The sequence below is a fragment of the Osmia lignaria genome, chromosome 8 (genome assembly GCF_051020975.1).
Source record: "Osmia lignaria lignaria isolate PbOS001 chromosome 8, iyOsmLign1, whole genome shotgun sequence".
In the NCBI taxonomy this organism is placed as follows: Eukaryota; Metazoa; Arthropoda; class Insecta; order Hymenoptera; family Megachilidae; genus Osmia; species Osmia lignaria.
In genome coordinates, this window is record NC_135039.1 from 13648412 (window position 1) to 13674899 (window position 26488).

Consider the following 26488-nt stretch of genomic DNA (forward strand, 5'->3'; position numbering starts at 1 on the left):
CTGATAGGAAATATTATCCTTTTTTATTTTCTTATTTCCATTTGTGAATATTACAATTTATCATTTTCTAGCAAATTTTCCAAAACATTTCCCAATTTTTAAAATTATTTTAATCGATTATTTTAATTTTGAAAACTATACAGACATCAGCAATATTATTTTCATTTTCAACGAATGGAAAGAACTATAATAGACCATGAATAATTTCACTCTGACATTCGATATTTCCATTCCCTTTTCCTACCTTTCAAAAACTTCACATTTCCCTACAATATTACAATCTTCCTCGAATTCCCCAGCGATATTGTTATTTCATCGACGGCGTATCCGATATTCAGTTTCTTTTCAATTCATTCGCCGGTTCATTTTCGCCGATGGCTAACGCAATATCAACGTTAGACGTAACACACACGGCTTGAATATCTCGCGAGATCGACTTTCTCCTCCATTGATGGCGCATCTGCACCATCGAGCCTCGTTTCCGGTCGGCTTAGCCGGTCTACCCAGGGTATCCTGTAAAATATTAATACGAATGCTGTCGGATAGGGTGAAAATTCGATACTACCTACTCTACTTCGTACTGTCGCTTCCACCCATACCCCTTCGACATTTCTTATGGTGTTCGTCTCCCTTCCATCTCCCGTCTGTGCGTATATTGGGTGTCTTATTCACATTTAGGGTGACATTACGTTTTCTTCTTGTCGAACAAGAACAGATACGAGATATCGTTTCGAAAGGGGATCCCTAATATAAAATTTTAGCTTCGAATATTTATTCATTTCGGGGGCTCTCTCCGTGGTCCGCCGTCTTGAGGCTCTCTCCATGGTCCGCCGTCTTGAGCGCCGAAAGGTTTTTATTAATATCTCAAAAACTAATAATTACCCGAAGCTGAAATTTTATATCCAAGGTCCATTTACCCCCACAACTCTTCCAAATATCATGTCGATCCCCGTCAGGGGTGTTTCGGTACAACAGCTGTATTTTCCTGTTTCCTTTGGCTGGGATCCAAGGTGTACTGATTTATGCAACACCCTGTACAGAGAACACTTGCTAGACCTAGAATTCACGTTACACCAAGCTCGAAACGTATTGCTAACAGAGAATATTCAATGCACTGGTCAGGTAAATATTCGATGAACCTGACTCCTTCGAATATACAGGGTGTCTGAGAAGGAAGAACTGAAAAATTATCGATAATAATTTGTTAATATTCGATGACAGACCTGGAAACATTTCTGAAAGGTGACAGAGGAACGGGTCCAGGAAAAGGGTAGCTAAAAACCGTACAATTCTCTGGCTCTGCCTCGATTTCTCTAGAGGTTCGTTAAACAATTTCCCGATGAAAATTCTCGCCGACGGAATCGAAGGAAGCATGCACCAGGGCGGTTTAATCGTGAAAAACGTGGTTCGAGGAACGAGCTAGCTCGCCTTGGAAAAAGAACTCGACGGGCTAACTCGATTTACGAAATTTCCATATTTATACGGGGCCACTCCATCCCGTAGAGTATACACTACGCGAGTGTGTGTGTGTGTACGTGGTTTTTCTCTTGTTTTCCTTTCGATGGACTAAAAAGCAGCAAGGGAACGGTTGAGAAAAAAAAGGAACCCCTTCGTCTGCAAGCAATTCTAAAATCTCAATTTTACAGACTAATTTGTCCATTATTTATAAAATACTTTCTAGAATTCTTATTGAAACCTCCCATGACATTTTTCCTTATTTTATTCAATTAGCACCTTTTCTTTTTTAAATTGTCTTAAAATATTTTTAAATGGTCAGAGCCATTTTTAAATGTCCAGTGTTTCCAAAAAGTGATCGATGGAGCATAGAACTCAATTAAAATCCAATAGTCCTGAAACGGCAGGACGAAGGGCGGGTTGATTCAATTTGGAGTGTCTGACAGGAGCGGACCATTGGAAACGGCACCGGTGGGAATGGAAAATACGCGAAAACTCGGCAACGCGTCGCCATTCTTTCGCGATATTTTATCCGGACTATTTATTGTATATATCTGGGTCGCGTATTTTCGCGTTTGCGTCGCCGCGCATCCTGGGACGAAGGGATTTGATTTACGCGCCACGCTACGCTCGTACGTTCTCGCGCGGACCGAAACTTCTCGAGGCTGGATGTGTTATCGATAGACTGGTTGGATTTGCAATTGCTTTTGTTTTATTATAGAGTATAGTGTAAAGTTTCCTTTGAGATAGGTTTTGTGGACTTGAGATTTGAAATGGCATTTATTTTAAGAAGTTTGTAGACGAAACTTGGTTCACCTATGTTCTTAATTCAAGGTTCTCGATGGAAATTCTTATATACTTTTATAAAATCCCAAAATCGGTACTAAAATGGAGAAGAAGGCATTGGAATCTGTCGTTCAGAAAGGGAGAAAGGAAGGAAAAGGAGGATATCGAGTAATGGGGAAGAGGGGAGGGAAAGAAATAGAAGAGTTTCCCTTCCAACTCTTCGAATGGAATTACTTAGCTCATCCGTCGCCTGAGGGATCCTTCTGATCGCCTTTAGCACACCCTGCTCTAAAGGAAATAAAGTAACTCGTGGGTTCTTTAATATTTGTGGACTAACAAGCTCAGCGATTCGGTTTACAAGATACCCTGCCTCGATACAGATACTTAATTTATTTCCCATTTCTAACTTTCCCATTTCGAATTTTTGATACAAGAAAACCATAACAAATCATATTTTTCATAGAAAGTCTATGGAAACAGAAGGACCTCGCACGAGTTCCTTCGATGCAATCGAAAGCAGGTCGTTGAAATTTAATTTTGAATATTGCCGACCCTGTTGTTTTTCCTTCGAGGAAGGAAAACATTTTCCCGGCACGTGCAGCGAGGGACACTTTCGATATTACGACGGAAAGGTATTTCTATCAGCTCGTTAAGAAATTACTGTGCTCCGAGGACGTTTACCCTCTTGAAACCCAGCCCGTTTCGTGTTTCTCGTGTTCGAAAAATATGTAATGACCTTTTCTAACGTTACCATTACAAATTTAATACGTATAATTTGAAGGAATATTGAGAAAAAGATCGGAGTGCAAAAAATACCTTAACCCAACCTGTTCGATCATTTACGACTGTACTTTCGCTAACTCTGAAATATTGCGGTGTAAAATATTGTACTACAGGGAATTAGTGTTTTAAAAGTAGATTATTGGTGTTTTACGGCATCGTAAATCGGCTCTCCCATAAAGATGGAGCATGGTTGACCAGCATCCCGAGCAGATGTAGTTTCGAACACCTACGAGTACCTTACTTTATGGTGGTATTTTGCTATCAGAGGCAGATCATTCATGTTTTATATTATAAATATAGAATTTCAATGGTATTTTTTGTTAATAATATGAAGAAATAACGTTGATCAGACGAGTCGAATGATAAGAAACGAGGAAACACGAATGATTATTATTACCATATTAATGGGTACATCCAACGAAGAAACTTTTTTAATATTCACCACTTAACAAGTTGTTTAACTTTTAATAACCAGAGAAGTGGTTCCAGCAATTTGTTGGAACAAGTTCTAGCTCGGTAAAAACACAATGCTTTTCCTTTTAAGCACTCTTTTCCTCTGTCCCAGTGCTTCTCTTTCAAAATGTTGTAGCTTTTCATAATAGTGATCGAGTTTGAAGAGTAAACGATGTTTAACACTTCCCTGAAATTTTTCATTTCTTGCAATTTTCAAAATGAATTGTACAAATATCTTTTTATAGTTAATGATTTATGTATATGTATATATTCGTAAAGGAAGAAGATAAAATAGGCGTTTGGAAAAGAAGAAATTGCAAGTTTCTCGTAAAGGGTGAAGACTCGCAGCTTGAAGTTAACAAAAGCGGAAGCAGCGAAAGGAAGAGAACGGAAACACGAATGAAAACCTTGCACACGGTTCAAAAGGAACGATAAAGCTGTTGAAAGAAGCCGATTGGCTGGTAGTGTCCTGTTGTGGATCCTACGAGACATCAACGATGTTGTAAAATAATGCCTTTACTGTCTGACGTTGGTGGTTCGATCGTAAAGAAAGCTTTCTATTTATTCTTTTTCTCTGTTTCATATTGGGACATTTTTTTCCAGTCGTGTAATTAATTAGGGATACCCGAACTAATTTATGTGCTTATAATTAATATAATCAGAAAATATTTCAAAAATTTCTGAGTCTTGATTAAAATTTCCCAAGAAAATTAATTAAAACACCATCTATCAATTTATCCATAATCAACCATATTAACAACGACAAAAATAAAATTTCATTTCCATTTTCTTTGAACGAAAACAGATTCCCAATTTGACCCTTTAATATCATCGAAAATATATGTGGCCAAGCATTTCCCACAAATTTTCCTTTTCCTCCCCGTGAACAGGGAAGGTGGCCGGCCACAAATGGCCATGTTTCGCGGGTCACGATATACCGGAGTCGATCGACGGTAAAATCGAGCCATCGAACGCCGGTCGACAGCCATTTTTCCCCGCCACATAATAGCAATTATATTGACAGGAACGATCGAGGCTATTCCGGAAGCGGAAGGGACGCGCCACGATTGTCCGGAAGCCGTTGAAGATTGCGCCACGTCTATGCTCGATTTTCGTGAACCTCGATCCCTAGAAAACTACCCCCTGCCCCCATATATGTCCACCCTCTATATTGCTTTTCGTGGATGAAATATAACACCGACAGGAAAATTCCACATAATTCATCTTTTGCACAATTGAAAAAAAGAAATTAATGATAAAATTATCAATTAATTTACAATTTTAAAATAATCTATCTGCGTAAAAAAATGTCAATTTTTTTTCAAATCTTCCCATTTGAAAATTTGTTATGCATTTTCAAGATTCGGCAAAGTATAATATTTGTGCTTTTTTCCTCACTTTTTCTCGCATAAACTTGTCTCTTCAAGTACACCGAAAATATTGAACTCGCGACACGTGCAATAGTCGTCGCACGCCCACTTCCGTGTCCCTCTTTTCCCGCCCCCTCTCGCCACCAACCCCTTTCGACACATCCCGGCAGCCTCAGTGAACCACCGCGACTGCCTCGAAATTGGATTGTTATTCTATTTTCGAAAGCAATTTGCAAGTGTTATCAAAAAGTTTCCTCGAGCCACGCCTTGCACCCCTGCAGCCCTTCGGATCCCTTTAGCCACCCTCGCGCCGGATCTTCCGGCTTGGCCGTCCAACAAGAGGGTGTCTTTGATGTTTCTTTCACGCGTCTCGTTCCTTTAATCGAGTCTACGATTAGGCAAATACCTTCGTTCAGTAGACATGTTTTTTCCATGAATTATAAGGACCTTGAAAAATGTTCCATGATATTGTGTTTTCAATTGAACGAAACGAACCGCGTCGCGATTAAAATCGTTGTTTTTGTTCGATGCACCGGTCGTGTCAGTCAAACGTCAGTATCGTCTAGCATTCGATCCAATTTCTGTTCCAGCGAAACGATTAAACGGCACGCGGCTGCCGTGTCATTAAGTCATCTCATTACGTGACTCGCATCGGGATTAACGGACGGCTGACGTTTCGCCTACGTTCCTTACACAAATTTCACTCGAGTGTCACTTATCGCTCGAGCGACGCTTCAAACTCACCCTTTAATTCCTGTACACGAATATCGCCTTCGCGCCCGACCTAATGTCACGAATTAATTAAACTTTCAACCGTCCGGCACCACTTGGAATCTTCGGGACAAGAAAATCGGCTGCCGTTGAAGAACGCAGGATGATCTTAATTCATTTGGGCCAGGTTACAGTCAAAATAATCCTGATCGGATTGGGATAAAATTTGGGGGTGGGGGAGGGTTAGGGAACTCTAAATACAAAATTTTAGCTCAAAGTATTTATTAGTTTCCGAGTAGGGAAACTCTCCATGGTCCGCCGTCCGGGGGCTCTCTCCATGGTCCGCCATCGAAAAGTTGAAAAACGCATTGCATTATATTCCTTACTTCTCAAGTGAAAAATTGCATTTCTTCATTCGACTTTCATCCAGCCTGGCGAAAAACAAAACTTCGAAAAGGGCAGATTTTACCCTTATATTTATTTCGTTTTCAGTCTCGCAAGTTATTCCGCAAGGTGGTAGGTGTTCGTATTTCCTGGGAAGCAGCGTTACTTTGAAATTCATGAAGTCGAATGGCTTAACCGCGTAAGGAAGTTTCAAGGGGAGGGATAGAAGGGTGGGAAAAAGTCGCGTACGTTAGAGCAAACACATTTTCTATTTGCGACTTCGTTGAGTGGTTCCTTCGATATTTGAATATCCGCTTTTCGTGAAATTAAATGTGATTGCTGGAGGTAGTTTCGAGAGCCTCGCCCTTCTTTCGAAAAATTGTCCAATCAGAAAAATGGATACCGTTGCGCGATACGATTCGAGGTATCGTATCGGTAATTTTCACCGGTAGCTGTTAACACATTTTCAAGGACAGCTTGTTCTTGATATTCATCATTTCCTTGTTCCCTTGGGTCCAGTGAGAAGCAAAGTCGAACCCGAGGTGGAAGGAAGCCACGTTTTCCAGCGAATACCGATCAGCTTTACCTTCGTTCGTAATTCTTCCCCATCGTTCTCGAGTCGATGCAACGGTGAATAGTATGCACATAACTTCCGGTCTGGGTAATGTTCGATCCTTTGGGAATATTCGAAGGCTGGTTCGATGAAAATTTACAGTTGGCTGATACATACGTTACTCTCCGTTACGTCGAGGATTCTTGGCTTCCTTGTAGAATTACCACTTCGCTCGTCTCGAGGAAACGAATAAATTATCAACATTTACGGAAATATAACACGTCTGCTACTAGCAATCGGATGGGCAAGCATTATTTTATGCACCTCCGAGGATCTGTCCGAAAGGTCGGCGACGCACGGTACTTATATTCTCTTCTCTATAGTTAACCCTTTCGCTGCTATGATCGTTCAGCAGATATATAATAGAAATTTTCATATACGTAAGTTAAAATAATTCTCGTTGCAAATAATATTCCCTTCCAAAGTAGGAGGTTCACCGAAGTCCCCAGCGAATTAATTAGTTAAAATTTCATGGATGATCGATTCGTTTGATCGGATCATTCGAGCCGGATAGATTCATTTCATGGTTCTCCCTGAAGATCCTATCGGTTCCAATAGAAAATCGTAATTGAATATCGTTACCACGATTTAGGACAGTGATATTTTCTTCGAGGACGAGCCGATTGTTCCACGATGCTATTCAACGTTTCGCGGTTTTATCGAGATCCCTGGCATCGATTGGACGTTGTAATTGAGTATCGTTATTGTCGTTCGACTGGCGGGCAGTCCCTTCGAGAAGAGATCGATTCTCCGTTGATCGCATTCAACCCAGCCCATCGGCCACTGTTGCTGGAATTATCGTTTAAAAGGAGTTTGCAAATCAGTCACTTCGTATTCACTTTAGGCAAACAAAGAAGAAAATTTGCGGTTTTTGTACACGATAATGATTTTCACACGAAAACGATGGGAACTCGAGTTTCCAAGAAAGAAGCTGGAAGAAAGGAAGTACAGTTGAAAGAATCGAAACAATTACAACGTCCCCGATCGACGAACAAGAAGAAAGAAAAAAACAGCACACGGAAAACGATACAACAGCCATTCCGCATCGGGAGATCGGTTCGATGAATTCTAAAATAAAAAATACAAAAAAAGAGTAGAAAGAGAGGATGAAGAAAGTCTTAACAATCGATAGAGAAAAGAGAACGAGGAACGAAGATTGCTTCTGATGACCAGAAATGGCCACGCTGTGGCTTCTATTATACCAGCTTACCAGTCGATACAATTTCGATTTTACCACCCCCAACCCGTCAGCCCGTAAGACCAAGCTGGACTTTATTATTCCAGAAGAGGGGTGGAACGTTTGGTAAACGGTCCCGTAGGAAGGTTCGAATGGGAAATTTAGTCGGTGGGATGCGATTAAGGTCGATTCCTCGAGGTGCAGATGAAATTTAAAGCATCCTGTTTCGTCTGCAACCCCTTCGAGATCGACGATACGAATGCAAGGGAAGGTTTGCCTTCTGCATGCTCGTAGGGGATGAAAGCGAAGGGTGAGAAGTCGGCAGCCGATGCAGTTCCGAAAATCCTCGGAACGCATTTCTTCAATCTTGGATGGCGGACCATGGAGAGAGCCCCAAAACAGTGGACGCTGTCTCTTGGAAAATTATCCTAATTTTCTATAATAATTATGAAAAATTCTGATGAATCTATTATATTTTATTTCGTACAATGATGCTGTCATTTGTGTGAGACAAGCATGATGATTTCTGACCTAAGCTAAGATCACGGTATGCAACAAAGGGTTCGCCTAAAGGAAGCAGCGAACCATATAACCGAATGAAGCTCGGAAGATTTGTGTCAGACTGTCGTGATTTTCATCGAGACCCTTCTTCTTCGTGGTAAATGACGTGGAAAGAGGGGAGAAATTAAAGCCGCTCGTTAGGGTGAAACGCCGTTCGAACGATCGGACCCGTTCAACCAAAGAACGGCTTCGATATTCGAGATACAAAGAGAACGAAGAAAAGTGGATATCGTGTCCTCTCCTTGTCCCTTTTTCTTCATCCTGATTCCTGCTGGTCATATTAAATTGGATGAACTTGGAAACGTCCAAGGACAGATGGTTCAACTCCTTTTCTCGTCACCCTTCGCCAATTCCGAGATAATTAATTGGATCGAAGAGGAGAATTCTTTCGATTCTTTTAGTTTAAATTTTGATTATTTGTATAAAATTCGTATCGAAGTGGAGCAGTTTAGAGGATTCTGTCCCAACTTGCAACGTCGTCGTGAAAAAGGATAAGAAGGGTTATATTGTTCAAGATAAATTGTTCATCATCTAGATCTTTTTCAACTCAGCAGGTTTCTAGGATCAAGGGAAAATCATTTCACGTTATTGCTATCCAAGATCACGTTTATGATCCACTTTGATGTCCCTTAGAGATTTAGTGATCGATAATGTGTAAAATCAATTCCTATTTTCTAAACTTGTGATGTAAATTCTTATCGAAAATTCATAATAGATTTAATAGTCTTTCTTTTATATTCATATAACCAAGTTTGTAGATTATAGTCAGCTTCGACGAGATCATATAAAGGGTTAAAGACTGAGATATTCCAAAATATTCAAATTTTCAAGTTCCTCAAAGTGAATTTTTACTTCAGATTTCCATAATACTTTAAAACCACTCAATTTCTTTGAAATCTCCATAGAGATATCTGTCCAATAGAAGGATGCACAAATTCCATATCCCACGGTTAAGCGATCCATCTTGAGAGACCATAACCATCTCAGCCAGTGTCTTATCAAAAGGGCTATCTCGTGTCAATATTACCACAGAAGCTTCGATACTCCAGGAAGCCGAAATATTTCGCAGAAGACGTTCGTATGAAGTTTCAATCCATCATGGTGTCGTGGGTTTAGCGACCAGTTGAAAATTCCATAGGATCGATTTTTACGGAGTATGGTGTTCTTCTCTACCTTAGAAAAGGATAAACGTTCTATAGACAGATAAACTTTGAAAAAATTGTAATTCGAAGTTGAAGGGGCAACCAAGTTTTTCCTGTAGGATCTGTCGACCCTGGTTGATCCGCAAAGTGTCCCAGTTAGGCGGTCGTCGAGCAAATTGACAAGCGAGCCCAGCGTGTGCCAATTGTTTGCCCTGCAATTAATGCGAGTCGCACGAATTCTCGAGCAAATAAGAGGAGAATCCCTTCGACCATGGGGAAACTCGGATCGCCTTGCAGCTCGGACGTGAAATTGGTTTGTCAACCGAGCAAACCCTTCGCGTGCCATCTCGAATACTGGATTTACTACCCTTAAGACGAGCAATCGATTTTGAAGAGAAATGAACAAGGCGAACTTTTATTTTGATATCGTAGAAAATTGAGAAATTTTAGGGGTTGAAAATTCAGGTCAGCAAGAGTCAGGCAGGAGGAGTTCATAGGGCTCTCTCCATGGTCCGCTATCCAGTTGTTAAGAAATTTCTTACCTTTTTTTAAGGAAAATAAAGTCAACTAAGAAATTTAGGTATAGTTTCCATGAGAAAAGACCTCAGAATTGACTAAAAATCTTACCAACCGAAGCAAGAAAAATTCCTCTTCAGGATTCAATCAATCTTTCAGCCAGCTCCTCGATTTCTCAAAAAATTCGGCACAGCCCGTTTGGTGGCCACCGATCCGTGTCGTAGGTACATCAAAGAGGGCAGATTCGAAATACGAGAATGGAATGGAGTAGTCTTGTCTGAAAAGAGAAAGTCCATAATCCATAGGTTCGTGGAAAGTAAATAATACAGAAGGTCCGTTGGTCTGTCGGTTCGCTGGACCGGATGTTAGCTAGGGGATGAAACCGTCTCTGTATATCCGGGGGAATATATGAAATTCAGCTCCTCGTTCTTGAGATTTTTGCGGAATTTCCTTCTCTTCTTTTGTCCAAGGTACTTTGTTGGATCGAAGGAAATCGATTGCTTCGAGACCAGGGAATTGTTTTTGTTATCGAAGCCTAGCGGTTTGCCGAAGAGTTCCCTCGATTTCCGGAGGAAATTTCTTCGTCACTGTTCGTCGATTTGCTTCTGCTATCGGAAGAATTGATTTCACTCCAGATATTAATTGATGTTTCTTTTCCCTCTGATCGTGTCAGACGAATTTTTTAATTTAAGAAAACTGTAATTATTTTGCTATTATGGTTTAACATAAACTTTATATAATTATTTCAAAAAATCCTGATGGTTCTGACAATTTATATGCGACCAAATTTAAAGAAAAATAAAATCAATTAAAATTGCACTGTTCAAATCTCGAACGGCGGACCATGGAGAGAGCCCCAGTTTTCATTTTCATTTCCCTACATTTTACACTGTTCCTTTAAAAATACATTTAATTTTATGTTAATATCTCTGTTTGGGTCACGATTGACCCTCTGCTCTGTTGAAGGGTTAAACATAGAACAGAATGTACCTAGCTAAACACCGTTGAAAATCCTTCCATAAATATTCCTCAAAGCAAACTCACCCTTCATCCTTCCGTTTCCATCAAGTCTTTCTTACGTAGACCCGGCTGGATCCTGTACCATGATCCTGCGGGACTCTTTGATCTGCCATTCTGTCTCTTCAGCGGATGACACGGACGAGCGAGGTTATGAATTATCTCGAAGCTGTATTTTCTTCGTTGAAAGGTCGAAAGCAAGCGGAATACCTTCCCGTTAAATTGTGTCGATAAATTGAGAGGAAGCTACTTGAGGGATAAGAATTCTTTTTTCCGTTTTCGCCAAGGGGTTGAAATCGGCGCGAGATAGAGCCTCTCTGTTTATCGTCGCTTCCTTTGAGGGATAACAGGCAGGAACCGAGAATTAGAGTTGGGATTCGCGTGATCCTGTTATCGTAGTTCTCGTGGAATCGCGAGTTAAATGTGTTTACGGAGTTGGAAGGATTTTAATAATCCACCCTGGGATGTGCAACGCTGTTCTGGGGCTATGGGGATCCGTTTAACGCGGATCTCCGTTATCTGCTTCGAGAGCCTGTCATTTTCCAGTTAAATATCTTCCGTTGAATTGTACCTGATTTTTCGTAACTCATTTCCTCCCCAGAATTATTCTGTACTAATATTTTTATTCTCTTTGTTTCAGAGGGGTAGCGACGAGCTTTTGTCGCAAAGTGGAGCAGTTAGCAATGGTGCTGCAATGAGTCCACAACCACATCACGCGGCCGACAACAATAATGACGCCAAGAAGGTAAGTTCTGGAAAGAATTAATTGATAATTAATTTATTATAAAATTCCCAGCATCTCGAATTCATCGAACTCGAAACCAACCCCCCTCGGTGTGATTCATAAAGTAATTAATGGCAGAGAAATTATTTTTATAACTTTCACGGTTTTTCTCTTTGTTCAAACAGTTTTCTAATTTTATCTTCAAACACCGATTTAAATCCAATCAAAATTCGATAAATGAAATAGAGAAAAAATATCGGCGAATTCACAAACAATATTTGTCGTTAAATTCCGTCGTTTCGACAAATATTTGGTTGAAAAATAGTTAACAGTTTCGATTGGAGCGAGTTCCGTGTACCGAGCGGACACTGTGCCGAGAACAAATGCTTTTCAGTCAGCCGGGCAAAAACTATCGGTGCAGAATTTTGCAACGCGGACCGGCAGGAAATATTTATTATTGTCAGTGACGCGTGACGTTGCTGTTGGCCTCGTATATGGAGGAACGATGATGGAAAAAATGTCGGAAGTTTAGGGGAACGATAGATGCAGCCGTGTGTTCGTAAGCCACGAATGATGCACGTCTCTACCAGCGGCTGCACGTGCACCAGGTTGCATCGAAACTTGCATCCGCAGTCTCGTTAATCATTTCCTCTACGTGATGGGAGGAAAAACAGTAAAGTCCTGCGACATACACGCTTCGATTCTTGCCGTTTTCCTTTTTCTTTTCTGTCGTCTTTCTATTGTGCAATCTATCATAGGGAAAAAATAGAGGAAAGAAAAGTGGTTTGAATTTAAACCGTCCCACAATTCTGCTATTTATTATTTATTGCAGTATTGAAAAAATTAATTCTGTTTATTCTACCTTGAAATCTTTGAGGCTACGACTGATCCACGAAAGGGATCGTCGTTCCGGTCGTTTAGAAAGTAGTCCACGCGTGCATTTGCAAATTTTCGCGTGCAACATTGCGTGTTTTAAAAAAAAAAAACAAAAAAAAAACAGTACACTGACGGATCGTTAATGCGGCCACGGAAAGAAACAGAGAACAACGAGGGATTCGGTGACAAAGCCAGCTCCGCGTTCTCGGCTTTTACTTTGAAAACGAACACGCTCTACTTTTCGACGGTCTCAAAAAAAAAAAAAGGGCGAAATTGTTAGCGGCCTATGGAGCTTGAAACTGGAGGCGCTTCTCTGCAAATTTCACGAAAAATCAATCGCGAAACTAGAAGATTTTTCTTAGCATTTTATAACTCTGAGTTCCTTTCAGGAACGATTTTTAGGGCGAATAAAAGCGAGAGATGGAAACATCCCCTTGAAGCGAGCTTCCCTTGAGAATGACCGGACGATCAGACGAAGGGAAGAAAAAGAAAAATAATGTTCAGTAATTGATTCTGGTGTAACACCTTTAACGAGACCTTAACGTTCGCCCTTCTTTTCATTGACGCTCCAAAGGGGGTTGAAGGGAACGCACCTCCCAAGAATAAGTGGCGCAACACGGTCACCATTCGTGGATAATGGGACGGAACGAGGCAGTAAATGGCATGTCAGAAAGAAACTGGGACAATGGAGATTCTCTCCAACTAATACGGCAAAGTGTCGAACGACACTTGCGATATTAGGGGTAGTTTTCACGTCCCTTTTCCAAGTAACTCGAAACCCTTCTCTTTCGAAAGCAATTTTTCTTAAACAGTGTCAGTGGAAAGTCTTGGGCATCGTTTTATTTAAAATTACAATCTGTGATTTATAAAATTTCAGCATCACAATTAAAATATTTTGTAAAGTAATTCTGTGGGGGTTATGAGCGGAGCAGGGCGCCCAGGCGCCTTGGGCCTTTCCTGCGACGGCCGCAAGGTGTCGCGCGTGTAGCTCCATCCTTTCTCGCAAGTGCTCCATCACGGGCCTTGGCAATATATATACAAGATTCGTGAATATAGAACCCAGGCGCCTGGGGCCAGGGCCGTCCAGGTCAGCCCCACTGGGGATGGTTCCCGAGACAAAAATAATTTCTCCGCCGTCATCCTACAATTTAAATTAAGAATCGCTAGACCCTAAGTATCTAATGTTGAATAGATAATGGAGATTAGTGTCGAATTCAATTTCCTCGCGGATAAAGGATCACAAAGAGCGCCGCGATCCCCCCCACAATAATTATGTGTTCGAGAAGGAAGGACGTAAGCAGATTACACGTAGCCGATGAATTCAACGGTTCGATTCAGGTTGATCAGAAGCCACGAACGGCTTCCGATTTCCGCAAGATCGGTACACGAGCCATCCCTCCTTTCACGGCTGCCGTTTCAGCCATTTTCTCGATTAAAGACGACGGAAACCCGTCGCGGGACACTCTGTTTCTTTCCCCGCCGTTTCCGCTCTCGATCGACCAACCTAATTTCAAGATTACTTCGAAAGGGAACGCCTTATCTTGTGCTTTAAGCCTGATTTTCATCTTAGCTCGACAGAAGTATCCATGTGTTTCTATGATTCTTATTTTCCGATTAATCTTTCGTTTTATTCAAGTATTTCCATTTTCGTTCACTGTTATTCGGCTAAACAGTCGGATTTATTATTCCGCACAAGCGAACCATCGTTTTAACCGAGAGTTCCTGCCGTCCAATTGTTTCGCCGGATGTCGGAATTTCATATTAGAAAATGCACGAGAGAGACCAATCACCTATGGAGATTTCTAAAAGCTGACCGGAAACTTCTGCCCGGCATGTCTGACATATTTCGTTCTGGAATGTTTCTCTGCGAATGCACTGGAACGTTTGCTACGATTTTCGGATGCCAGCAGTCTGCCGTGTGGATAATCTCGATTCCCCGATTTTACGTTTCACAGATCTTTCCATTTACCTCTCAGCTTGATAAAGTTAATTAATCAGCGACATCGTTTGGACGAATCACGAGATAGCGTTTCAAATAGTGTTTCGGTCTGTCGTTGATTAAATTATTTATCAGTGAATCGCACATTTACTTTTTGGTTTAAATATTTGACAATAAAAATGATTTTCAATATTTTCGGCCTCGAGGCGGCTATTGATGAAAATACCAGGTGTCACGAGATATTGGTGAAAACTAAACCTAACCCAGGTCTAAATGGACGTGGTTGAAATGCCAACACGAATCAGGTTGTTACCGAATTAAGCGAGACTGATGTTCGAAAAATAGACGACCCGTGTTCCTTTAATAAAACAGGGAGAAAATTGATTCATAACCGTTCAGAAATATAAAATTTCAATTTTCCTTGTTTTGGTGAAACCTTTGTATGCGAGCAAATATTCAGAAAAAAAAGAAGAAAAAACATTTTCAAATATAAAAAATTCGATTATTTTATCCGGGTTTAAATAAACTTTCGTAAATCACCCAATTAAGATGCTACGATGCCCGCATTGTTATCAGCTCGAGCGAACCATCGATTACCCATCGGCGTATCAAAGAATCAGGAACACCATGGGAAAAGAGGAAAAAACAACTCCGCACTCTTTTTCCATGGGGACATAACGAGAGGACGAACGTCCAGTCGGAACCGAAAAGGCAGACGCAGGTGGAAGCAATTTATCTAAACGGCAGCTTTGTGAGGGCACTCGAATCGAAAGCAGAGTCCATCCGGAATATTACTGGCCGCCGGCAGAGCCGTACCATTACCTTTTCTACGCTTTGATTCTTTTGTACGTGGGCCAGCACCAAGAGATTTCGACCCGTTGCTACCGCGCGATTATGTGGGCGTACTCGCCATATTGCGGCCAGGCAAATAAAAAGAACAGAAGAGAGTGAACGTACTTAGCGATCCATGGTCGGGCAAGAGAAACGATTTTCCGCTCGAAACGTCTGATCGATGGACATGGGATTCTTAGGATCGACTTGTAAGCTTCATAGTGTAAGAGAGAGAGACGTCTTTTGACGGGGCAGTCCATGAACGTTTATTCAGGCGTTAGGGATAGCGAGCATAGACGACCAGGTCTATAGATATGTAGAGTTTTCGCTGTTTCCTGAAAATAGGTGTGATTCTTTGTTATAATTGTTAATAGTCTTCTATGAATGCTATGGCATTGCCCTCATATCACGTTTGCACAGAAAAGACCATAGGGCGCAATTGGTCCTAAGGCACAATCAGATGCTACCTTTGGGGAAGCATTTAGGCAAGGAATCTTGGAGTGCCCTGTGTGACTCTTTGTTAGTATTGTAGAAACTCTTCTATACCTGTTGTGGCTTCGCCCCCACATAGCGTTTACACGAAAAAGACCATTGGGAACTATAGGTGCTAAGGCTTACTGCAGGACCAGGTCTATAGACATGTAGATTTTTCACTGTTTCCTGAAAATATGTATGATTCTTTGTTAAAATTGTTAATAGTCTTCTATGAATGCTATGGCATTGCCCTCATATCACGTTTGCACAGAAAAGACCATAGGGCGCAATAGGTCCTAAGGCACAATCAGATGCTACCTTTGGGGAAGCATTTAGGCATGGAATCTTGGAGTGCCCTGTGTGACTCTTTGTTAGTATTGTAAAAACTCTCCTATACCTGTTGTGGCTTCGCCCCCACATAGCGTATACACGAAAAAGACCATTGGGAACTATAGGTGCTATGGCTTACTGCAGGACCAGGTCTATAGACATGTAGATTTTTTGCTGTTTCCTGAAAATAGGTGTGATTCTTTGTTAAAATTGTTAATAGTCTTCTATGAATGCTATGGCATTGCCCTCATATCACGTTTGCACAGAAAAGACCATAGGGCGTAATCGGTCCTAAGGCACAATCAGATGCTACCTTTGGGGAAGCATTTAGGCATGGAATCTTGGAGTGCCCTGTGTGACTCTTTGTTAGTATTGTAGAAACTCTTCTATACCTGTTGTGGCTTCGTCCCCACATAGCGTTTACACGGAAAAGACCATTGGGAACTATAGGTGCTATGGCTTACTGCAGGACCAGGTCTATAGACATGTAGATTTTTTGCTGTTTCCTGAAAATAGGTGTGATTCTTTGTTAAAATTGTTAATAGTCTTCTATGAATGCTATGGCATTGCCCTCATATCACGTTTGCACAGAAAAGACCATAGGGCGCAATAGGTCCTAAGGCACAATCAGATGCTACCTTTGGGGAAGCATTTAGGCATGGAATCTTGGAGTGCCCTGTGTGACTCTTTGTTAGTACTGTAAAAACTCTTCTATATCTGTTGTGGCTTCGTCTCCACATAGCGTTTACACAAAAAGAATCATTGGGAACGATAGGTGCTATGTGCAGGGTGCAGGGTGCTGGCATAATGGGACTGGACTAGTAGGCAAGGTTGTTACTTTACTAAAGTCTCCACCCTTTCCTACTTGTAAGTGGTATTTTTGAAAGTGTTTGAAATATTATTATTAATATTATTTAAGTGGTATTTTTTTAAATTTAAATTATAGTTAAATGATATTTATTTTGGCCCTATCAAGGTTTACCTGCAAGAATTCCCATTTATTCGTGTTACCTCTGAAAAACTTGTGTAATTCCGACCGAAGCATTTCCACCCTGCTAATTTCGTTGTCGGCATACGAGAGCAGACAGTGAAGCATCTTGTACCACTATTCGCGAACCTTGGGAATTAAACGCGTTCTTCGCCTTCTAGCTGCAATTCAGATCTTTTTTTTTTTCAGAAACGAATCGAATTGGTAAAAAGTAAAGTGCTCGCTTTTTCTCGTTTTCCCAAACTTTCGAATCATCGAGAAACACTAATTCTCACTCCCTCGGTATTACCTAGCACCGTTCACAGAAGCATCAATCCGTGCACTATTTTTCTTCTCTAATTCTCGATTACCCGCGGGAACAACCCTCGAACGTTAAGGCACGCGTCGGGGGGTGCGGCGATGATAAATCAACCGGATGTTAGATTAGGGTAGCAAGAGGGGGTGAGGCAGGTACAAAGTAGCAACGAGACAGGTAACATGATTCCCATTGAGATTCGCAGTCGCTGGCAGCAAGCCAGAACGCTCTCTTTCTAACTTCCCTCTTGTAACCTGACCATAACTTACCCCCATACGTTTCTCCCCTTTTTTTTCTAAATTTTTTCATTCCATTACATTCACTAGCAAGTCCGTCCTCTTTTATTTATGGTTCCAAGGAATGATAATATGTTTGCAAATTTTTGGAATGCACCGAAAGGATATTCGGTGCAACTAAAAAAATAAATTATTATTAAAATTGCAGATATTGAAAGTTGAGTTGATATCATGGCGATTAAGATTTAAATGCTTGACGTGGAATAAAAAGTGCGGACCAACCAGTAACCGAAACCCTGGCGAAAGGGCTTCTTCCGGCGGAACCGCGACGATAAAAAGATATTGGCGGTCGTAAAGACGCGGGGAATCGTGCTTATAAAAAAATTGGACGCCGCGCGTAAAAGCGGCGGAACTTACTTAATGGCGGATCTCTTCTGCCCGGGGCGTAAAAATAAGGGAAACAGGTTGCCGGGTTAAAAAAAAAAGCCTCATTGCTGCTGCAGGGATAAATAAGCCCCTGCAACCGTATAAACTTCACCACCTCTTCCGCCTTAATATTTCCGTTTCCAAGACGGAACTCATCTGATTCGTTGTTGCTCAGTAAAATTGTTGCAAAGATGTTGGAATTTTTCGCGTTCCCTTGAAAGTAGTTGCTTCATAAAAGTAAATGAAATATAAAATCAGTGGACTTAATTAATATCGGGGATTGATTAACCGTCATTTTTAATGATCTTCTAACATCTGATGCTTATTGGAGGGTGGCTGATCGTTCCTGGAGGCGTAAGAGGGTGCGTTTACTCGAATTTCAGTTGGAGTTTCGCAAACCCCTCTCGCACACGCGATATTTCGATCTACGAAACTTTCTGTTGCATATATGTTTGGACTCTCTGGCAAATATAACCCTATATTAACCGTGTGACGAGGGAGTAGACCCCCGAGGGTGCTTTTGACGCTCTCACCCTCTCGTGAACGTTAGCAAGCTGATCGACGTGCTAGAGTTAGGATCTCTAATTTATTTGCCAATCGATTTGTCCAAGTGTTTATGTACCCAGAACCAGCTGCTTATAATAGTAATTGAATCATTTTCAATTTTACATCCTTCCTAATTCTGCAATATTCTTTGTAAATATTTTACAAATTTTCTTTTAATTAATCAAGTTTCTGCTAATTATATCATTTTGTTAAATATTTTTAATTTTTAATTTTCAATTAAAAGCTGGTAGCTGGTTGAGAAACACTGGTTTAACAATTTCATGGACGGTTCAGTGTCTTACATGAAAGCCACACTCGTCTGTATTCAAAATTCAGGAAGGTAGTTCCAAGTAATCCGCAACAGGAGTAACCTTACCACGATTAATTGGGAAGTGCCGTATAGTAGATTTTAATAGTGGCCTAGAGTAGGTTTATACAATAGATGTTGGTAGCAAGTTTCGAGTTACCTTCGGTGTAGGTATCAGATAATAGGTAAGTACAAGTTGAACTCCAGTGTCAGGTAGCGACTACTGAGCATTAGATATTATGAAATGGGGTTGCATTAAAATTCAAGTAAAAAAACAATAAATTATTTACACAGAATGGAACTTATGCGAGGTTGAAATTTTGTTTCATATCTTCAGACTGGAATAAAACATAACCTGTTTGCAATTTATCAAATTTCCACTCGTTTCACCCAATTTTTTCCACTGCATTCTAACATAACTGGGGCTCAATTTCATCAGTGACAGCTGTGATATTGTTTCTCAAATTGTCAGTCGTACTCTAAAGCATTTTCATTAGAAGACGTTTTGTCATGCTGTTTGCAGTCTCCCTAAACAGAGTAATTGGAGAAGGAAAGGAATAGGGTAGATTCTTAAAATTGTCTCCTTATTGTCACGAGTTTCATCGGGACAGTGGGTTGGGTCTTTTTTACGATGGCTCTCCTGGTCGTACGACGATTCTCGTAAAACTCTATCGAAGGATAATCACTAAATCGACGAAAGCTTAGAAATTCTTAAAATTTAACTTGATCCTTTTATATAAATTCGATAAATAAATTACTCGATTGATATTGTGTAGGAAAAATAAAGACACTCTTAATAATATATAGAGTATTTGCTATTTATAATATAAATATATTCTGTACAGGGTACAATGATTGCATTCATTCAATGAAATCTCTTATTATTTTTAATACAGTTATTTTCAGTTCAGTCAGAATCGCGAAACGCTCTCATGTTTCCTATTTTTTTTTTCATTTTTATTACACATTTTTCTCTCTGTTCGTTCACAGTAAATAAAGTTTAACGAGGCTGCATTGTTCCGACTGTTTCTACTAGTAGCCGAATTGTTTCCGTGTTTGGACGTTTGCCCTCTGTTTTCGAATACAATGGAGCGAAACGAAAAACGGGATCCAATGAAACCGAATTGTACCTGCCTCTTATGAATCCGTTTATTCTTGTAATTGGAAAGAATAACGAAGCATTATCATCTCTGCTCACGCGAATATGAAGTACTAGGCTCTCCTATGGAACATTAAAACTGTCCTTTAATATTTAAAAACTAATATACCGATAAAAAGTAAAGAAAAGTTTGTGTAAATTCAGTAGAAAAATATTGCATTTTTTATCTCCCCCAAAAATTGCTTAAGCATTTTTAAAAATTAGCCCCCTTCTCCCCCAAAGATCGTACTGCATTGGAATAAAAATGAAGTATTTAACCCTTGGTCCTCGCTGCAGCTGAAATTCAATTCAACTTCATCCCCTAATGAACGCGGTGCCACGGTTAACAAGAACGGAAAAGGACGAGTGAATAATCGACGGCAGCTCATTCGATCCTTTCCATCCGACGTGTCTCGATGACACGAGAATGGCCAAGTAACATCCATAAATCAACGCCATCGACGTGGGTTCACGGATGTGCAGAAAGCGGGCTCGGATGGAAAGGGTTGTAACGTTCCTCTCTGGATATATATATATATAAAAAAAAAGAAAAAAAAGGGACAGCAACCGATAGAAACGAGACGATTCGAAAACGATCCCGTCCCGATAACGATCAATCAAACTGATATTTATTCACGTTGTTTAATACATTTAATATGACTTCCATCGACCACCGGGGTACCGGAAGTGCCACGGCAATACGCCACCCGTCCCGATTATTTTCAACCCTTCCTGTGAAATACGATTCGACGATTGAAATATCGTGAAAATATTTCGGACGAATCTGAGCGTGGGTCACGATCGACCCGTCGTCACTCGCGTGCGGTAAAACAGAAACATTGAAAATGGAAATGGTGTTAAAAATATTTAATTGAAAAACACTGTTTTAAATCGAACACAGTAGCGACCCTGTTATCGTGGACACCGCCCCTAATAAATCCCGCATGGACTAACGAAAGGGTGCCAATAGGAACGTTCCAAGGGTAGCTAGGGGTGGGGGTAAATAAATTGGTCGAGGTGGCGATATAGAGGGGTCGCAATGCAGTCTTGCTGCTTCCACGGAAAGGGTGTAGAATCGTAGGACGGACAGCAGGCTTGGAAATACCAGTTATTGATGAACCGTACACCCCCTAACCGCCCCCTTCACGACACCCATGTGTCCAGTAACGTCTGCTGGCGTGTGCACACCACGATACAATGCCGTAACGCCACGTTCATAACCGTATTTGAAGCCATGCAGCCTGGAACATGATTAATTGCACCCCCTGTTATCTTCTACGAACGACAGTGGCCTGGAAAAAAAGAGGGGGGAAAGAGGAATCTCCGAGGGGGGTGAGGAGGGCTACTTTTTTATACTGAAAACTTTTATATTTTCTGATTCCTTTTTTTTAAATGTGAATTATAGGTTCATTTCGATGGAGAAGGGTTGTCTTATGGGGTTGATAAAGGGGTAATGTGGACCTTTTCATATTTTTTTTAACTGTTTCGAAACACATCATGGAAACTCTAGTGTTATGTTTCTTTCACTTGAAATTTCTTTTTTTTTTTTTTTATTCAATGGAAGGATAAACGTTTGAAAAATTCGAATGCTACAAAGTTCTGTCACTGTCAAACACTTTGATGCGAGCTTATCAGCCGTGGATTTTCACGTCAATGTTACGAATCGATTCTCGTGTGTCGATTCAATGCTGGGAATCATCTATTTTCATGGAAAGTCGTTTGAAAGCTTTCAAAATATCGCAGATCTTTGTCGTGACGTTTGCAAATGCAATTAAGCCCTTGTTTTCCGATATTGATGAAAAGTTTCATCTTTTATTCAACATTGAAGATTCTATTTTTTCAATAAAATTTTTCAAAATTTATAAAGAATATCGAAGTTCTTCTGAATTATTGAATTACTATGGAGAAGAATATTTTCTATTTCAAACCACGTTAAATTATTGCGAACAATGCGCGTTTCTCAGGTACCACAACAAAATGAACCTATAAAACACCCTGTACAAAAGGGGGATAGTCTTGTCATGAATGGAATTCGAGTGGAAACAAAGAAGGAACCGTAAGGAATGGTAAATCGAACGTTCACAAACGAATGCGAAGGGTGTTACACCCTGTTGGCTGAGAACGAAATACAGCAATCCATCAAACCCCAGCTAGAAACTCGAAGAGATTGCCTTTCATCGAATCCAGACCATTCGTCTCTTACTATCGTTTCAGTTTGGTGGGCCATTTGCAATCGAACAGGGTGTAAGGGGTGCCTAAATGGTCATAGAGTGACATTCAGGTAATGCGTATTGACATTTTGGCGATAATCCTCCATGGGCGTTCACGAAATTCTGAATTCTATGTGGGTGCTTTGGGAAGGGTGCTAAAGGGGTGTCGAAAGTCGAAAATTTTGCTGGGGTTCGAATTGGGAATTTTTTAATTTCAGGTGTCATTCGATTATTAAACGACTCGATCCAACTCGATTTTTACCCTATTCGGTCCGAACCGAGACTCGGGTACCCGCCTCATGAATTCACCTATGAATGACAAAAAAAAATTGAGGGGGAATAAAATTGGTGAGCTATTTCGAAGATTGGACATTGATGTCTTGCGAGGTCCTTTTTCACCCCCTCGTTTGTCTTATTCCACTTTGCAATCCCATGAAGTTAGATGGTTGTTATTTCTACGATCGTAGCCGTGGGCAACGCAATTTCGATAATGGTAGAAGCTGGTGTTTGTCGGGCTCGATGAGCATCAGTTTGTAGGATTTAGGGATGTTTATTGGGGAATATTGATTTTCTCTGTTGCTGATGCCGACCCCTTGTTGAAACCTGTTGTGTTCGAAATTCGATAGTTTCTGGGAAATTTATATTTCTCTTCGAGTTTAATAATAATTTTAAACTAACAATTCGTGATAAACGTTTAGTACCTTTAATATTATTTAAAATAACATTCCAAATTATTTTTTCTTTTTTTTTTTTTTTAAATGAATTATCTGTTCACGATAGCTGTTATTAACAGACTAAAAACAATTTAATTGTTTTTATTTGTTTCAAAGGGAAAACCATTGGTTTACATTTCTCGTTGCCATGTTTTCGTCAGATATTCGTGTTTTTGTCACGATATCGAGGGTGAAAGCATTTTTTCCCAGCTGCATCCAGGAAAATATTTGTCGACGTCGGTCACCGTTATCGTTTCACTTCTTTCGCTGTTCTTTTTTTTTCACCTTTTTTCCCTCGTAAAATGGTTCCGTTCTATTGGATTGGTTAAATGCACCGTGCATTCGATAATAAAGAAAAAATAGGACCTTCGTTTTCGCGATTAATTAGGACACTTTACTCAAGTTCAGTGAAACTTTAATTTTCTTCAGTCCTTTCTGTTGGAAAATTCTATTCTGAAAATAATTTGCTTATCGAGAAATTAACTGGAAGTATTAAATTACAGATTTTTGGAACAATGAAAAGCCAAGGGAAAATATAGATTAACTGGAAAATTCAAATAATGCTTTTGTTACAGGTTTCGAACATTTTCATTCAGCTTTCCATTGAATTTTAAAACTGCTTTCAGTCGAATAAATTCCAATATCATACCTGTAACAACAGCAATGTAATTTTTCAATCATTTTCATGCTTTCAGAAGCTTCAATTGTTAATTTGCTTTTGTATTATAACTTTCAGTTGTTTAATGAACAAGAATATATATTAAGTAATGGATCCAGTAATTTTGTTATTTTTGTATAATTTATCATCAATTTTAAAATTTCTAACAATTCTAAAATTTAGTGAATATTTCAATAACAAAACACACTACTATTCAAAATACAAAGCAAATACCATTTATTAAAACTTTCCAAGCGTACTTTATTGCCTAGCTAACAATTACGAATCCCATAGAAAATAAAAAGAAGAGTGGTATAGAAACGAAGGCAAATTTTTCTCCATTCAACGAGACAAAGGCCCTAACAACGTATGAAAAAGAAAAGAAAAAAATCGTTTCCCTCCCTTGACCATATTAAAAAAGAAAATAGACACGAAAGTACCAATAATTGTTTCCATCGTGTTGGAAGAAATCAATCAATCTACTTTGATTAACAATAATTTATTTTATTTAAAACCATCATCATGGATTATAAATTATATTAAAAATATTGCAAGGTGATATATAGAGGAGCTGTTCGAAAAGGGTTGAAAAGGGGTTGTAGAGGAGAAAAATGTGTAGAATGGACAAGTGACCTATCGAAATCGATACCGTGGCGTGTATTCATCGAAATCGAAACGCGAGATGGGGGGTGAGACTGGCTAAAAGGAACGCGTTTCGCTGTAAGGGATGAAAAATGATGGCAGCACGTTTTCTTTTACCTGGCCGACGCATACGTACCGAGCTTGAAACGGTTGCTTTGTTTCTGTTCGTTATTTTATTAGGGGAATTGAGATAAGAGTAAAATATCGTGTAGTTTAATGGCTCGTTTTATAATAATAACTGCGACCGAGGGGTGGAAGTGGAAAAAGGGTTGGGTTAAGGGTTGAATGTCTCCGTTGGGACAGTGTTACTCTGATGTGATATTTTACCTTTTAATATAACGGATTATTGCGTATTATCGTAATAATATTTATAAAAATTTCATATGAAAAAACATATCAGCAGGCTTGTCGATAAAATATTGAAAATCTGACAGGATCGAAATTTGTTCGTTTCAACATTTTCCTAGTGCTTTTTCTTTTCAATTTGCTTAGCTGGCCGATGTTTTTTGCCGGCCATTTCTCATCGGTTTCCACAGGCTGTTCTTCCAGCCACCAATTAAACGAACACCAGGCTCCTTCACTTTTTCCCGTCGACGTTCCATCAGTCTTCTCGATCGCTGTTCATTTATAGAATTGTCGACGTGGCTCGTCGATATCCCTTACCTCGGATAATTGGAAAACGAAAGACGAGTCGCGATTTATTTTTCCTTCTAACACAACACGCTCGATTCGTGTTTGATAGTTCTCCTCGAGACGTGATTGATTCCATTCAACTTCTGTCTGTTTAACCCTTTCGGTTGCTAATACCGAAAATAATACCTACTTCCTTTATAATTAACCCTTGAATGATGGAGCCTGGGGTGACCCAAACTTACAAAAAAGTTTGTTATAATATAAAAATAAAATTACTTTAAGTTCGATTAAATTAAGGTGGATTTTGGAGAAAGGACATTTTAAATTCGAGTGAATTTTTCGAGCAGTCGATATTTCCGGGTAGCGACGAAAGAATACTTTGTATCTCGCCGAAAGAGACACTCCAGAACTCCTCTCAGCACTCTCCTCGGATGCACTCGAGTGCATTTGTCGCGGGAGAGATGTGGCCCGCGCTTATCTGCAGAGCAGCCGCAAGGTTGCTTCTTCGGAGAAAGGAATCTAGGTTTCCTGCCGGTGCTCGGGGGCGTGGAAACGTGCCCGAAGGGCAAAAGTTACAGGGGACGAAATAAGAAGAGAAAAAACGAGCGACGGGAAAACTGGGGTGGAAGGAAAATTTAGAGTGCGAGGGTGGCTACTTGGAATTCTGATGGAGATACCGCGATCGCACAGCCTGTTGCGTCGTGGCACGTGCTTCTCTTCAACTGTTACAGCATTATACCTATGTAAAGTGAACAGACATCTTATAAATATTCAGTATAAAGAAATACCGAGGTGCAATTTGAAAAAAGATTCTAGTAAATTATGGTATATTAAAGCAGTAGATTAAAAAATAAAGTCATAATGTTTATCGGACTTCGAACGATTCGTGCGTGCTTTGATCGTTCTCGCGTATCGAGCCGATCTCGCCCGATACCACCCGACTCCGCCCGATCTCGCCCGACCTCGCCCGAAGCTTGAAACATCGGCCTACTCTCGTGTCCCTGTATGCATTCTCCGTTAGTTTACGAATGCGTCGCGAACGCTTCGGTCGTTTCGCGATAGGTGGCGGGTTTTCGAGACTTTTCGCATGACACGTGTTATCATGGCTGCTGATGATCATCAGCTGACGACGTTTGAAACATCCAGGCGCATGTGCAGTAGTCTGAAAAATAAACCTCGTGGTAAGAAGTGGATCGGGCTTTGCTTGAACTTCCTGACAAATGTAAGTTTATTGTATGTTTATTAATTTGAATATGGTAACGAAATTGTGGTTGGTATCTGGATCGGAAAATTGTATTAAGTCGAGGTAAGGAGGAACAAAAAGGTTATGTGTAAGACGAGATGAAGCAGGATAAACAGGACAATATGAATAGGAATTTTTATCCTGCAGACTACGTCGGGTCTGGTTCGTCTCGAATAACGCGACAGCTGATTTTTAGTATTGGGGGTCTAGAATTGAATGCACCCTTCTTTACGACTGCATGTTGCAGCGGTGCAACCCTTATTCGTAAATGCAGACCAGATTATTTATTAAAAAATGAAATTAATTTTGAT

At 40.2% G+C, this 26488-nt stretch overlaps 1 protein-coding gene across 12 annotated transcripts in view; it reads left to right on the top strand.

Moving 5' to 3' along the window:
- The window catches only part of heph (polypyrimidine tract-binding protein 1 heph), a 250812-nt gene that overhangs the window by 159197 nt on the left and 65127 nt on the right, over positions 1-26488 (top strand). For all 12 annotated transcript variants that reach the window (XM_034329312.2, XM_076689592.1, XM_034329314.2 and 9 more), the window contains one exon: positions 11609-11713. In XM_034329312.2, coding sequence (XP_034185203.1) covers positions 11609-11713 — 105 coding nt within the window. The remainder of the gene's footprint in view (positions 1-11608; positions 11714-26488) is intronic.